Source organism: Rhipicephalus microplus, chromosome X (genome assembly GCF_043290135.1).
Source record: "Rhipicephalus microplus isolate Deutch F79 chromosome X, USDA_Rmic, whole genome shotgun sequence".
Classification (NCBI taxonomy): domain Eukaryota; kingdom Metazoa; phylum Arthropoda; class Arachnida; order Ixodida; family Ixodidae; genus Rhipicephalus; species Rhipicephalus microplus.
In genome coordinates, this window is record NC_134710.1 from 137,893,139 (window position 1) to 137,909,290 (window position 16,152).

General features: G+C 41.1%; 2 protein-coding genes across 15 annotated transcripts in view; one reads left to right on the top strand and one right to left on the bottom strand.

The window, feature by feature from the left end:
• Positions 1-15,492, bottom strand: part of LOC142775787 (uncharacterized) — a 51,968-nt gene extending 36,476 nt beyond the window's left edge. For 4 of the 14 annotated variants that reach the window (XR_012887018.1, XM_075877840.1, XM_075877838.1 and 1 more), the window contains exons 1-3: positions 14,721-15,492; positions 14,530-14,618; positions 4,012-4,090 (exon numbers count right to left, since the gene is read on the bottom strand). Coding sequence is in view for 1 of the 14 variants with exons in the window: in XM_075877841.1 (XP_075733956.1) it covers positions 4,012-4,090; positions 14,530-14,561 (111 nt within the window). In the remaining 13 variants the exon portion in view is untranslated. Of the gene's footprint in view, positions 1-4,011; positions 4,091-9,053; positions 10,341-14,529; positions 14,619-14,720 lie in introns of those variants that run through there. The other 10 variants (XR_012887015.1, XR_012887012.1, XR_012887009.1 and 7 more) reach the window with 6 other exon arrangements.
• A 170-nt stretch (positions 15,493-15,662) lies between these two features.
• The window catches only part of kat80 (katanin p80), a 239,222-nt gene continuing 238,732 nt past the window's right edge, over positions 15,663-16,152 (top strand). The window contains exon 1 of the mRNA XM_037427880.2: positions 15,663-16,001. Within this exon, the coding sequence (XP_037283777.2) occupies positions 15,968-16,001 (34 nt within the window). The 5' untranslated portion in view covers positions 15,663-15,967. The remainder of the gene's footprint in view (positions 16,002-16,152) is intronic.

Genomic DNA, 16,152 nt, shown 5'->3' on the forward strand with positions numbered 1-16,152 from the left:
TCATTTTCCTTTCCATCGCATGCTGCACGGTTTTTAATTTAACTTTAACCTTTTTCGTAAGTCTCTAAGTTTCTGCTTCATTGATAAATACCGGTGAGATGCCGCGGTTCTATACCTACCTCTTGAGGGATAGTGGCAATCTACTATTCATGATTTGAGGATGCTTGTCGAACGTGCTCCACCAAATCTTTATTCTTCTAGTTGTTTCACTCTCATGGTTTGGCTTCATGGTAAATTACCAGTACTATTCCTCTACAACTTTCTGTGTCGCGCTACGCAGTGCTGAGCATTGTTCTCTTTAAAAAGTGTTGTACATTAGATTTATTTTTATGGATATTAATTTTAAGACCCATTCTTTCTATTTCCTTGTCCGATTCGGTAGTCATGAGCTGCGATTCGTCCCCTGAGTTACTCATCAATGCAATGCCATTTGCAAATTGCATGTTACTAAAGTACTCTCTATTAACTCTTATCCCTAACACTTCCCAATCTAGGGACCAGAAAACTAGTAAGCCAGCGGTCTATAGCTGAGCCATTTTATAAGAGGCATGCTCCGGGCAGCAATTCTTGCCTTATATATTAGATGTCTCTTATAAACAGAGAACCACGTATGCATGTTCTTATCAAGCCGTATTGGTATTGGCACAGTGGTGTTTCCCATACTCATTTTTTTCATATCAATGTCTTTTATCAAGGGGGTTCGATTGTTGCATTAGGAAGATCGTACCTCCCTGCATTACACCCTTTATTGATATTCTGGTGTTTAGGGAGTACTAAAGCTGCAGTGGATCTACAGTACATTTCTTCCAAATGTTTATATATATGCTTTGTCAATAGCTGGATTCCAAAGTGCCTGCATGACTGCTGATATCTGGGCATAAACACCCTCCCGTAATGTATGAATGCTATATATAGGTGTTATGTGTGTGTGTGTTTGTATGCATCTGTGCGTGCATGTGTATATACAGGGCCGATTTTTCTAAGATAAGCAATTTAGTGGCATCTCGGCGCCATGCTGCAGTGAAGCTATCTTCACAGGTAAGTTTCTTATAGCAAAATACCTTTACACATTCATTGCGATAGCTTAGAAATCACTGAAACTAAATTAGCGTCGAAGTGAACTCAGATACTGTAATATTAATGCATGCCCAGACATACCTTACTTTCCCAAATACTTGAACTTGTACAAATAATTGCCTATTCAGCCACCATTTCAGCCATTGCCAAACAATTTCTATAATTTAAATACACTTTAAACAAGGAAAGTATTCTATGTTTATTAGAAATTTCATTCTTGTTTCATTCACTTTGTCACTGTTTGCATCTTTAGTGCTGAATCACATATACCAATTAGGTGAAAACAACAAAATGACTAAAAATTTTAGCTAAGCACACCGAAAAACATGGACTGGAAGTAGACAGTAAGGGTACGAGTAATGTTAGTTTTTTGGTGCGCTTAAGGGCACTGGGTGAGCCCTATATGTCCCATGCATTTTTTTTTCTTTAATTTGAGCTACCGTTTTCTCAGTGACAAGAAATATTCATATCTATACATCATTTTCTTTCAAATTTTCTACTCTTTTAAATGAAGCCAACATATTATAATCTAGATAATATAAGCATTTGTGAATTTTTTACTAACAAGATCTAACTTTTGAGTTAATTGGCACATATGAAAATTTGTACCACAAATACTGTGAAGTGCATGACTTAAATTCTGCTTTGGTAGCTGTGTGCATTTATGCAGAATATAAGAAAAAATAATCAAATGGTTATCTTGGAATACATACGAAATAATGGTACCTAAGTAATATTTGACATGGTTTTGAGATGATGAAGTGTAAAGTTGGAAAATGGCTGAAAATTGGCTGAAATCGTCTGAATCATTGCCAAGGCCAACTTTTCACTTTGGAGCATCTTGTAATGCTTGGCTTGCTTCTCTTGTGAGATGTCGCGCAGCTCTATCTGGAATGTATCGTCGAGTGTACTCAACGTTTTCCAGCAAATTGATTGTAGTTTGGCCAGGCTTCAATCCTAACTATTCAAAATTTTGGCTTATGTCATACTACCATCATTAAGTGCAAGAATAATATCCAATGTCTCAAATCTAAAGACTCGGACCCTAAACAAAGACAGCAAAGATGCAGCAACTAAATTCCCATTAACTCAACACTTATACCAGGCCGTTCTCCATTCGGTCTAATTGCATCACAAATAATAGTCATGTCTATCAGAGCATACCCATTGTCACCATGCACGTGATTCGCCTCAAAGGACACTGAAAACGTTGAGAGGTTCAACAATGAAGAGCTTGCTGGTTCAGTGTTCAGCGCCTTAGTACATCACTGACATTTATTCAACTTAGTAAGAGAACTATACAGGTTGCCACAAAATTTACGCTTGCTTAAGACCTTCTTTACCCCCGCATCTAAGCTTATCGACAAGCATGGCAAACAAAAGGCGTAATAAAGCTAGGAGCTGAAAGTGTTCGAGCCGATGAGTTCCGAAGATTAAGTGTGAATATAAAGGCATACAGCATCTTCGGGCTGCTTTAGAAGTTACCTGACAATTTTTTATACACAACTGACTCTGGACAAGCAATTTGATTTTCGTACAAAGTTTTTTTTAGCGAAATAGACCATAAACACAAAGCGCATATGAGGAGCTTGTGCTACGGTGCGTTTTCATTCAATGCTTCCTTTCAGAAAAAGTGGTTTTTAGCTATAAAAAATGCTGTTTAAGAAAAGCACAAATGCATAAAATATGCACAAAAGAACACTTCCAAAATTGGAAAGAAAAAAAAAAGTTTTTTTCCCTTCAAATTTTTTCTACCCTGTGCCCTTAACCAAAACTTTCACACATACATTGGTTGTAACAGCTGTCCGAACTCGTGGCAGAAAATGGTGTGCAAGAAAAAGGAGGGATATGAGTATTGTTAGAAAACCCAATGCAATCCGACGCAGGAACATGCTCTGCATTCTTGATGGATTGTAAAAAAAATTTTTACCCCCTAGTACAAGACGAGTGCTCTATCTAAACCAACTGTCCATGATAATATCTTTTGGTGTGTCCTCATGAGAACAAAATTAATGGTGTAAAATCTGTTGGAATTTTATGACCATACTGGCAAAGTGTTTCAAGCCCCTAAACTTGTACAAATTCTATTGCTATAAGCAAACAGACACCTCCAGTAAAACCAGATCCTCACAATAGTTCCAGCAATAGCCATTTAATGAATTAAGAGGCCTGCAGTCTGTTACTCTCAACACCTTTAGTAACATCACCTTGGTCACTTGCTTACGGTGATCTCCTGTGAACAGGGGCACCAGAAAGTTGAATCCAAAAATTTACAATAGAAGAGGTTAAATAGAATGAATAGAATGACATAAGAGTCAACGCGATAACGCTTAAGAGTTCATTTTGCAGAAATTCTGGGCTCGACGTCATTGATTGTAAGAGAAAAATCATCTTCGTGTGACTAAAAAACTAAGCATCTTTGCGTGACTTAAAATTCAAGAAAGATGCAAATAAAAAATTCTGTGTCTAAGGGGGGATCGAACCCAGGTTATTTGCATGGCTAACGGGGGTTCTACCACATAGCCATGCCTCTGCTTGTGAATACAGTGAAAATGACTTCCTCTGCTTGGAGATACAGTGAAAGTAACTTTCATGCTTTATACACACATGTGTTCTGAATACATGCTTCACCATACAACATGAAATATTGCAGTAATAATGTGTGGTACAAGTGCAGATGATTATCGGGCACCAGAACATGGTATATCATAACGACTTCATAGTTTAAAGCCAGTCACCCACTACAAAAGGCACACATACTACTGCACCCTTAAGGCCACGTAGTGGGTGCATAGCAAGTTTGAAAAGATTTCATACACGAAGTTTTTGAAGTATGCACTTGTAACAGAATATTGCTATCATGTAAAACTTTTATTGGCAAAGCTTAAGCGTCACCCAATTTTTTTTAACCTCAATAACGAGCACCCTACTTACTTTCAGTGTTGAGAACCAGGAGAGAATTGCTTCGCGAAATTCTTTTTCGGTTTCCCCAAGCTTGACCGGCCGGACATTTCTGCACAGTTGTGTACAGAAAAAAAGAAAAGACATTTTTATTCAGATCTTAGCATAAACACACTGTTGGAAACAAAACTCTAGGCTTGGCTTAGATTCAACAATGTTGTACAAGGAGTCATGTGAATAGGGCTGAAAGCTTCTATAAGCTATACCCATTAATTACGTGAGCCTTAATTATTCATTTAAAGTCAATTATACGTCATGTCACGAGCTGGCAGACAAAAAAAAATGATATCAGCAATTTCACTTTAATTGCCACATAGGTATGTACAGATAACTATTCTCCCGCTTTGGTGTTTTTGGTAAACCACACCACATACGTCTCAGAAGAATTTCAAAGCATTCTACGAGAAAGCTCAAATATCACAGTCAATACAGTAGAGCCTCTATAGTACATTCCCACGTAATAAAGATTTTCCGGCTCTTACACTGATCACAAAAACTAAATTAAGCCAATTCGGATCGTACGTTTTCCTGGATCGTATGTTTGTTTCCCGCATTTTTTTTTAAAGTATCAACGAGGTTCTATTGGATATACCAAGCATTATTATCCTTAATTTGTCTGCTACAATAATGCCTAAAATAGATATTTTGCACTAGTTAACATGCTTGCAATTTTTTTCTCCAGAAGTCCTGAGACTGTAAAGGGAAATGAAATACAGTTGAAGATCAATGTAACAAAACTACAACTGTGCTCGAATTATTTTGTTAAATCAGAAAGCTTGTAAAATTGACAACAGAATTGTTTGGTCCTTCGATATTTTAAATTTTAGTTTACTGATACCCAAAAGCTACGACAGCATTGTTGCCGCTAACCCACGCCTGCATCACTAGGGCAGTGTGAGTGCGGCTAAGGACTTGGTGCCCCCTATGTCCGGGCTATGCAGGCCTGATAGATGATCACGTGAAGGTATGACAGAGTACCGATATACAAAGATGCAAAGAACAAATGCAGAGAGTATGTGTACAGACCGAGTGAGAAAGAAGCAAAGAGTTAATCAGTGCTATGTGTGACATAAACCATGAAATAACGGGGTGGAAAAAAAAACACTCCCCTAGCAACATCCAGAATGTAAGAGTGCTACGGACTCCAGGGTCTGTTGTTACGCGCTTGGTTGCAGCGTGAATCATCACCAAATTAAAGGGACACTAAAGACAACTATTAGGTTGATGTGGATTGCTGAAATAGCCGTCCAAAAACCTTGTAGTGCTTCTTTTGTGACAACCAAATGCTTATTTTGAATTAAGACCATGCTTTAGTGGTCTGCATCGCTTTCGCACACTTCAAGTTACCCACCTCGAAATGAAAACTTTCATGCCATTGTTGCCGTGTGCAACACTGCCCGATTTTACTGTGCGGCCGCCGATGCTAGCAGCAGCAGAGCAATAGTAGCAGGAGCCACAGCAGCAACAACAGCCATTGAACAATGGCCTCCGAGATGGCAGGCATGCTTGGTTCAACTGGGCACCGCTATATGGCACGACCTATCCACTTTAACCAGTCGAAAATTGAACTTTGGAACTACTAGCGCCATTTCCCACAGTAACGTCCGGCGCTTTTATTCTAAAATCAGACAGAAACGAATAAGCAGCATTTTATTACGTTTCTTGATGTATGGAAGCTTCATTGTTTAGTACAGCTGGTTACATTATTAGTGATTAATTGTAGACGGTAACTCTGACGTATGGAACCATTTTACAATGTCCTACTTGTGGCCCATGTGTTCTCATGCATTTTAATTTATTTCTCGGTAAGTAGGGCACTGTTGTTAATAGTATTGTCGTTTTGGACGTCCTCATGCATTGTGCTTTCTCTCTGACATGAAGTGTTATTTGCCTTTAGTGTCCCTTTAAAGCTATTACCGTGACTAGGGTGCCTCGATGTTTTCATATGATAGGTTTAGAAGTAATGTTTCACGAAAATTTCTTTAAATCGCATTAGGTGGCTCAGTTCATTATTACAGGAAGACAAGAACATTGAACCTTGTGGGCATTATAGCTGAGTATTGGAAATTTTTTTTGTTAGAGTGGAAATTTCTTAAAATCTGGTTTTATTATATGAAGCTTGAACTGTACTGGTAAGACCACATTTCACTTGCTTTTTGATTGGAATAAATATTGTAACCAAGATGTGAACAGTTCCTTCGTGAGGTGCACTTAAATTTCGAAAATATGAAAATGGAGAGAAACGGGTTTTCGCGGTAAAAAATTATATATTTTTCTAAGCAAACAAAATCACTTTTCCCCAAGCTAACTAGCAAATTCTTTGAAGTCTGAAACCGGCAGCTGGAATAAAATTTGTTAAAGTAGAGCATGGTTACCAAAATTTTGTGTCCATTCTGATGTGGGCAAACCACCTATCTTTTGTGATAGGTGGCAAATAATGTCTGATTGTGCAAACCAAATAAGCAGCTGCACAAAATAACTATCACACTATATGCTTGTCTTACAACTTTAACTAAAGTTTCATGCATCTCATAATACAAACAAAGAACTGATGTCAGGTGTGTGAGAAACAAAGTTCTGTGTTCAGTCACAACATTTGTACCCCGCACATATATTATGTAAAGCTGTAATGCAATAAAATGCAACTAATTGTATTTTAAATATAATTTTAATGTAGGCTTGCAAGAGCAGGTTTATTGAATACTATGTGGAGGGAGGAACCTCCATACACATAAGGAAAACATGCATTGCAGAGCAAAACATTCTAATTACTAAATGAACATTTTTCTTATCAACCATTATTATTCTTATCATTATTTAGTCTTTACATTTCAGTGCATGAGCATAGTTTGAAGCAGACATTATATCTTTGGTAAGATGGTCATTTTTTCTGTGTTCTGAAAACAGCATATTGGCGATGAGGTTCCAATTCATGCAGATTCCTGGCAGTTCCTCTGCACTACACCTTCCAGCACTGCCCCCCCTCCACCATAGTTGTGAAGATTGGCAAGCTATATTATTTAAATGTGTTGCATTGCCGCTGCATTTGGCGGCGACTTGACAAAATGGAGGGCTGCACTGACATACAGCATGTGTATTATCTCTTCATCTTAGCTACAAGTCTAAAATAAGTTAAATATGAATCTTCATATTCACAACTTGTTAGATAGCTGTAACACATTTATATCCTTCTTGATGTAGTCCCTTTAAAGTAAGTGGCGACTTCCATGTGGCTTTGAGTATCAAGCTAATCAAGTGCGACTGAACAGCAGCCCAATGTGATGATTGTCTTGAACAGACAGAAGAGGCGGCTAGTTTTTGATGAGCAAACACTGTTGCCATCATAAATACCACTGTGAATGATGTTTCACTTGTGTTTTCATCAGAATATTTATGGGAAGCAAGGACATTGAATGAATTAAACCATTATTTCAGAGAAGAGGTCAGCTCTCAGCAGCAGTATGGGATTATGTGGGGAAGGAGTCAAGATTGAGGTGTAAAGAGATTGTTGGATGAACAGCATTAGCATTTTACTAATATCAGCCCTTGCTACTTCATTGTGTACATATTACTGTGTTTGCTTTGGTAAAGCTTTAATACAGTTTAATGTCCAGTTCCTTTTACACAACTTAAAATAGGCCATTTTGACTAGCATAACTTGTTAGTACTTTTTGTGCTTCACCTATTATACATCACCTTAGGTTATGACATCTTTGCGTAGCAGGTGTTGGATATTTGATCTCCTTTGCAAGAAAGCTGAGTGGCTCCAAATGTGGCATTCCTGCTCTGCATAACTTCTGACAGTCAGGGCATCGAGAAGTGTGTGGATTCACATGCCTGGCTCCAATATATTTGCTTAGTACAGTCTGTTTCACACTTGGGAAAAATCTCATGGTATCGCGATGCGACCAGTGCTGCACTTGCATGCTGGCAGCAGCTCGCGCGTGCACAGGCGCTTGAGGAGCGTGGTGTTGAACCGCATCGTCTGCGATGGCGGTGAATGCTGGCCACATTGTTGGGCAGCCTGTTGCACTCATCGTTGCTACAAAAACTAGGCTGATATTCTGAACTAAACATTGTGCGATGCCAACCTATCAGTCTTCATAGGCGATTATGGGGTTCTGGAAACAGTGTTTGACATCATACGTTCTTTGCTCATCTGAAACGCAGAGGCACTGAGTGCATTCTTGCATATTTGTTCTTTTGTGTGTGCACTGCAGTGCAGTAGACTACAACGGGGAAGACCATAATGAGCACTTAGCATGTGTGGTATTTATTTCACACTAAGAAAAAAGGAAGCATTCTATAGCCACTGCCAGGCATCTATGCTAGGTCAACATAATAAGAGAAATGAGAAAGAGTTCAGGAATTTTGTAGGTCAAGATAATCACCTGAATGTGCTTCTTCTTGATAGCATTTCATTACATGAGGCAGCACTCACTCACTGGCGCTGAAATGCACGTGTGAAGCTTCCAACTACACTTCATACCCCGTAATGTCCCCAGCGGCACTGATGACAGGGCCAAATTGGATGGCAGTGACGGGATGAAATGCCAACACATGTTGGCATTGCTGATAACGTGTTTCAATTGTTCAGCAATATGCCCCTCAAGCGTCTGCGCAAGCGCCAGCTGCTTCTGGCGCATGAATGCCGCGCTGGCTACATCATGGCTGCATCGTGATGACATGTGCTAAGAAATTTCCCTAAAGTCTGGAACAGGCTGAACATGTGATGTATGCTGCATTGGTCATAACTTTGCTCATATAAACACTTCTGCTGGTGAGGAGACTTTTTCACGACTGTGATGCATCAATGCTCTGCTAGGAGCCTACAACCCACAATTTTAGGTAGGAACTTAGGACTACTAGGTTTGTTGAATGAGGTTTGGGGTGTTACATGAGAAATCAAGGCCATCCACTCATGCGGAGACCACATAAGTGGATTTGGTTACCTCGTCCGTGCCTGCGTGTGCTGGTGTCTACAGAATTTCTACAATGATTTCACAGTCTTGCAATCTATTTCACTTTTTTTTTATTAATATCACTGGTCAACCCATATTCACAATTGTGGGTGCTGTAAATTGGGCAACCACTTAATATGAATCCGTCACTAGTGAAAGCTATTTCAAGGACTCTCGTGTACAATGTTTTCTGTGTCTATTGGAATAGTGTTGACAGCTCCCCATACGGCAAACGGCTCTGCATGTAAGGGTGCACCATCGCAAATTTAGAAAGTGTGATAGCCAAATGGCAAGGTTGCCAAAAGACTACGAAATGTAACAGTGTTAACAATCACTAGAATTGTCTAAATATTGCTGTCATAAATATTACATGCATATTATGTCACTGCTATGTATAAAATCATTTTTGCAAACACTAGGTAGGAATGACGAAATGGATGTACTTTAAATATACCAATTTCTGCGGTTGAGAAGCTGTAAACAAGCTTATCTATTCAGATGCATAAAGTAGAAGCTCAAGCATTTTCTTTTACAAGAGGGACCATTGCCAAAAGATGATACTTTTAGCCCTATTTTATGATATGTCATGTAAATGTGCTCCTGGTAGGCAGTCCTTAGTCCAAAGACAATTGCAATGTTTCTTTCTGACAGTAAGCCTGTACTTGTTGCTTATCAGAGGCGCTGACCTCAGATAAGCGACAAGTTGCTGTGTCTCGCATTCAACTTAGTGATGTTGACCAAATCAGGGAAATACAATCAGTTAATCATGCACACTTGCATGGTGAATGACAAACCTGTTTTGCAAAGGAATTCCTTATTTCGGATTTCTTTAAGGTTGTACCGAAACAAAGCTCCTAAAATTCTCTCCTTTTGCTTATCTACTTACGGTTAGCTAAATTTCATACAATGTCTTTTGCTCATGCATGTTTATGTCATGAACACAAGTACTAGATTATTTATTTCATACTTCAATGACCCCCTCCCCTCCAAGAGGGCTTTACATGAAGGTGTGGGCAAAGAAGATATAAAGAATAATTCTACAGCTTTTTAAAATTTGTGCGTGTTGAAATAGTCATCGATGTTTTATTGGCTTCCAAGTACCCTGTATAAAAAAATAAAAATTTGATCAAGAGGAGTTTTAATAATACAAATAATGCTGGCCGAATTTCAGTGGAAGAGAACACTAGAAGTCCATGTACTGAGCACATTGCCCTGTGAAAGTGGGCAGCAGGAGCAGAGGAGAGGTCCTCATCATCAGCTTCCCCAAAAGAGTGAGCTGGATCAGGATCAGTTGAACATCTTGCCTACGTGGTGCCCTGGTACAGAAGACCACCACCTCACCTAGAACAGTTTCCCAGATGAAGCACACCATTGGATAATTAACAGCAGCATCTTAACATCTGGTTCTCTAGTTTTGTCACCAATATGAATACGATAATAAAATTTAGCTTGCAGTAGTCATGTATCATAATGATATCATAAACTAGTTTTGGGGAATGTTATAGTATTTGAGTTAAAACACTTGATAGACTAGGCTACGATTTCCGAATTAATTGGACACATGTTTTTCAATGTTTTCCCAGAATGAATTAAAAAATACAACTTGCATCCTGCAGAGACTAAACCTGCAACCTTCGTATCAAAACATGGCAAGTTTAGTCAAAGTTGCAGGTCCAGTTCCTACCATATGCAAGTTGTGTTTTTCTTTAGTCCGCTTTACATTCTTCACATATATATATATATATAATTATTACTACAATGCACTTAGAGGAGTGCCGACAAAAAATTTTGACGGCGAGATGAGTGAGATCTATTTGTCTAGAAACACATACAACATCTACGAAATGTTAAGGGCAAATATAGCCTAAAATATGTTCAAAATCAATTCTAAAGTGCGTGCCACATGGCTGAAGGTGTGGAGACCCTTGCAACAACACCAACGCGATCAAAGCCCACGTCACAATATTGCATTGGACCCCTGACAGTGGTATAGTGGCTAAGGCATTCGGCGACTGGGTCGCAGTATAGAATCCCGGCCGCGGTGAGTGCATTATTGATGGAGGTGAAAATGCTTGAGGCCCGTGTACGTACACTCAGGCGCATGTTAAAGAACACCAGGTAGTCGAAATTTCCGGAGCCCTCCACTACAGCGTCTCTCGTAATCATACGGTGGTTTTGAGATGTGAAACACCAACGATTATCATTTATATTAAGTTTGTGTTGGCTGGTTGTTGGCACAAGCCTTCCATTCATGCTACCTGCACTTTCCTCCTCCGTGCCTGTGGCTTCACATGTGATTGCTATTAGTGCGGCACCCGCTAGCGCCTACTCTTGCATGTGTGGCTACGTCACAGTTTTGTGAGGTCACGTGGTAAGCTGTGTTTACCTTGGTACCGGAGCTGCCCCTGCCCGGCTCGGTGCTCTTTGAAACCGAAACAGGGCGTACTAAAAGATTTTCTAAATAAGTAGTCATCGCACACTCGTGCCAACGAGGTTTCCAGCTGTGATAAGTGGGTCATAAGCTACTTATTGAAAAAAAAAAGCAGCAAAATTTTTGTGTCAGCTTTCTAAAACAGTGAAGGTAATTTCTCCTGTACCTTCCTTGCTTTCATTGAGTGTTGTTTTTATTAGGGTACTTGTCATAAGTATTCTACAAGAGCTTTAAACTGTTAATGTTGTTCTCACAGATGTTCCTTTCTTTGCAACACTTTTGTAAAGTGTTGTCAGCATCCAAGTAAATTCATATAGCCTGACACCAGGTGCAATTCCGCCATGTGAGATTACATCTGTTAACAAGACAACTTGGTTGTGATAACTGTATAGAAGATATTCACATAAAGTCATCCACAAGAAGCACTAGTGCCACAGCCACCGTAATTGTGGTCACGTGCAGTCGTCATCTTAATACCACAACCAAGGTTCTTGGCCTGAGTATATTATTTTGAGTTTTGTTGCTTCATCATTTAACAAAACATTAAAGTTTCATATGTCAGATCACTGAACGACGGATATTTTGGCCAGATCTGGGCACTCACTGGTCCCACTTGGTAGATGAGCTCAGTGAATACTCTATAGGATCTTGCAGCACATTTCAAGCACTGAAGTGGCTCTGTAGCAGAATGCTCGAGTGCCCGGGTTCGATTTTGGCTTCAACCCTGCCCATTCTCATTTATTATTATTTTTATTAACCTCACCAAGGTCAAATGGATTTTCATTGCAAACATTTTTCAAGGCAAACCTTATGTGTCACAAGGGGCGCTCAAAGAGGCCCTCCAACACTTTTGAAGCACCTATTTTTTGTATGTGTTTTGCATAGACCGATGGCCGGGGATAATTTTAGCATAGGTCCAAGCACCCATATAAAATCATTTAGTATTTTAATCGTGCAATAATGTCACCTCATTGCTGCCGACCGCGTCGGCGCACAGTGGCACTAGCTAGAGCTACACGGGCGGAAATGACGACGATGAGCGCAGCCTATCACAGGACGCGTAAAGCCTCGCTTCGAACCAAAGGGCCTACTCGAGTTCTGACAAGTCGGGGAGGCTCATTTCAACCAGCCTCACCCAGCTGTTCGATGGAGTATAGAAAACGGCGTGGTCATGACACCATGTTGCCTGTTGCTACAACAACGTCATAAACACATTTGACTGAACAGGCAACAATGGTGTACGAGCTTCCTCTACGTAAAATCTTTCAACCCATGTCATTGGAGGCCCCCTGCAACGTCACAGCAGAGAGTGAAATGTGGTCATGTCACCCCGCGATATTCGAGTTGAGGGTAGGCATTTTTTTCTTGTATTTTGAATTTTTTAAAATTGAATAACTTTGTACTGCATGCCGCTCTCACTGCCGTTCTTGCTGCACTAATTTGTCTGTGCGTCAGTCTATGCAGTCCACGAGTAAAAAAATGAGGTGTTGGAAAGTGTTAGAGGACCCCTTTAAGGCTTTCATCTAAATAAACACATAATTCAAGCAACTGTTAGTGCAGCCATAAGCCAGGCACAACACATTAGCCCACGGCTTCACCACAGTCAATTAGTGAGCAGGTTTAACAGGCTGCACTTATAGATGGCATACTTTGATGTCACTGAAACCGCCGTGTTGAGACAGAAGTATGTGAAGACACATTACTTGCATTTCACATAAAAGTGGTTATGAAACGTTTTCAGAAAAGCTTTAACTGCTTATGTATTCAGAATCGTGGCCGTCCATTCACAACTATACCTCGACTAAGTTCATTTAATTGTTACATTCAATTCCCAGCTCACGTTGCTTTAGGTCGGCCAATGAAAAGTCTCTGTCATCGACAAAACACGGCGACTCAGTGACGTTTGCCGAGCCATAGTTGACGGAGGTTCGTGGCATCACATTGTCTCGATTGCAGCGCCACAAAGTAGTCACGAACGTTGTTTCCACTTTGATAAGTTGTGCGGTACTGTATGACGACACATGCGGTATGCATACTGAGGGCGAAGCCACCCAAAACACGCCACAGAACGCAACCAGCACGGAAAAAACTCAGACGCGGCACAAAGCGAGCGAAGGCAACACGTGACAGAGCATGGACGTACTTGAAAGCAGAACTAAGCAGATCACTCGCTGCACTTCCATGGTATACACAGCTGAGAGCACGAGAACTGCTGTTATTTTTTTTTGTATATTTCCTAGGTTCTTAAAGAATCTATCATTTCAGAACAAACGAAAGCTACTGCTGTGTTTATAATTTCTCTTACCATGACGTTTCACTGACATCACATGTTAAGAGTCTATGGTGGTAGGCAAGGCCCCGTGGACGTTTAGGAGACCGAAAAATTCAGAGGTGCGTGATTAATTATAGAGAAATGATTTGGAATCTGCATGTCTCATCTCTATTGAAGCAGGGTAATTTATCGCCGGGCACCTTCATTTTCGCTTCACGACCATTTTAGTGCCATCAAAACATCCCATGCAGGTTCTGTAGTTGGGCATGCAGACGTTCCGGCCACATCCTCTTCACAGTGACGCCACTCGTTCGCTATTAAAGGCTCAATCGTGGAGTGTCAATACATTCAGAAGCTGCATCTATTATGTCGCGGGCGAGCTATCTATTGGCTGACACCCTAACCACAATGAAACGTTTCCTATTAATTTTAGACCTAATGCTAGACACTTCGTTTCCAAATATGGGTTTGGTTAGGTTACACTGTATACAATTACGTGCATCAGCTGCTCGTGTTTCCCCACTTAAATCAAGCGAGGCATCTCTAGAAATGTTTCCAACTCAGTGGCACCAAAACTACGCAGCTGAACAAGGAGTACCGCCTGTAGTGAGAATAATGTTCGTCGGCAAATTTACGCTTACCATAACTGGTTCAGCTTCAAAAAATGATTACGCATTCGTCTACGATGACAGTGAAACGGAATTATGCGATATCGGCACGAAATTCCAACGTGGTGAAGCACGTTGGCCGGCACACATGCACGACAATGCAGCTGCTTTCCTACCGATGCATATTTAGCGGAACAAAACTATGAAGTAGTTTCTTACCTTACGAAGGCCGTTGCCGCCGACCTGCCCATAAATTCGGCGTGCCTCGCTCAGGAAGTACGGTAGCAATTCATCGTCCAGAAGGAAACCTTCAAGGTAGGTACAACGTTAACTAGCAAGAATCGGCGAGGAGCAGTAGCAATGAATAATCACTTTTAACAAACTGCGTGAAAGGGATGGACATAGCTTACCGTAGGCGATGAGACTCGGAGGGCTGACATCAGCGGTCGTCGTTCACAGTTGCTTTAATATTTTAGCCGACAGAAACACGTAACACATTGCCACAACAGCGCGAAATTTCACCACTCGCATGGTGGAAGGAAAAGGAACCTACTCGTCCGTGACCGCCATACAACCATTTCCCGCGCGGCGTCCTCAAAAAGCCGGGACTCCGAGCTCGACGTTAGATGCTTTCAAAAAAATATAAAAAAATAGAGGATAAAAAGCAAACGCTTCCTCCGTGCAACGCAACGTCACTTTCGGCAAAAACATTAGGTTCGTTCGATTCACCTGCACCAGTCGGAATCGGTTCACGGCTGTGCACACGAAGTTCAGAAATTGTGCAGCGCCAGTTCAGCGATGCAGGCACAGCACGACACCGAAGCGAATGATGATGTGCCGACAATGTGCAGGGCTTATTTCTGCTCGCTTAATATACATGTTCAGCTAACACTTATCGATGGTGAACTGCACATGCGGACAGTTTATGAGGCGCAAGAACCTTGGCAAACCCCCACGTTAGTAGAGGCGGGTGCGGCCTGCGTCGTCTGCTCAGCTGCACGTGCGGCTGCATTAAGCCAGCACCATTGGCGTAGGAGATGAAGAAAAATCATGAACCAGTGCTGCACCTCTTCTGCACCTTTAGAAACAAATGACAGGGTTCAGAGCTTTTCAGTGCTGCACCGTTGAAACGAATGGCAAGGTGCAGCACCTCATGAACTGGTTGACGTGATGCAGGCGAATCGAACGAACCCATTTTTTTCTGTTTTTTGTTTTTTTAATCTTGCGCATGCGCAGAGATTACGAAGCACTTGGATTCGACGTTCACGTTTGCATCCACGCTTGCTCCGGCGAGGCCGGCGAACCTTTTTTGTTTGGACCAATCCCGTTGCAGGATTTTAAAATTGTCGTACAGAGGGAGCAGTTGTCTGCGGTCAAAGCAAACCGCTCTCGGTCTGGATGTGGCGTTCCACAACTGGAGTGGTATTAACAGCGCTTGCTGTGTGCGGGTAATTCTGCTTCGTGCATTTCCCCGAGCTCTGCGGCGGACACTTCGAGCACTTTTTCATCATGTCTACACCGTGGTCGACACCTTAACAGAATACCAAGTGGCGTGACGTGCCAAGAGAACTTAACGTGTCATGCGTGGTCAACGGTTCATGTGTAAGAGGCCAAATTTTTGTGTAGGATTACCGTCCGATTTCCGGGACTAACGACGATGGCCAAAGCTACAAAGCGAGCATGGAAACTTCGTAAGTCATCTTTTGTTAACTCTACGTCTTAAGCAAAATGCAAGCTTTGCCTGCTAGTGCAGCATATTTGACGAAATATTTTGTAAATATGCGACGGTACCATTCATTGATTTGGTGTGCTCGAAGGGATCGGTGACCATCGCTCACTGCA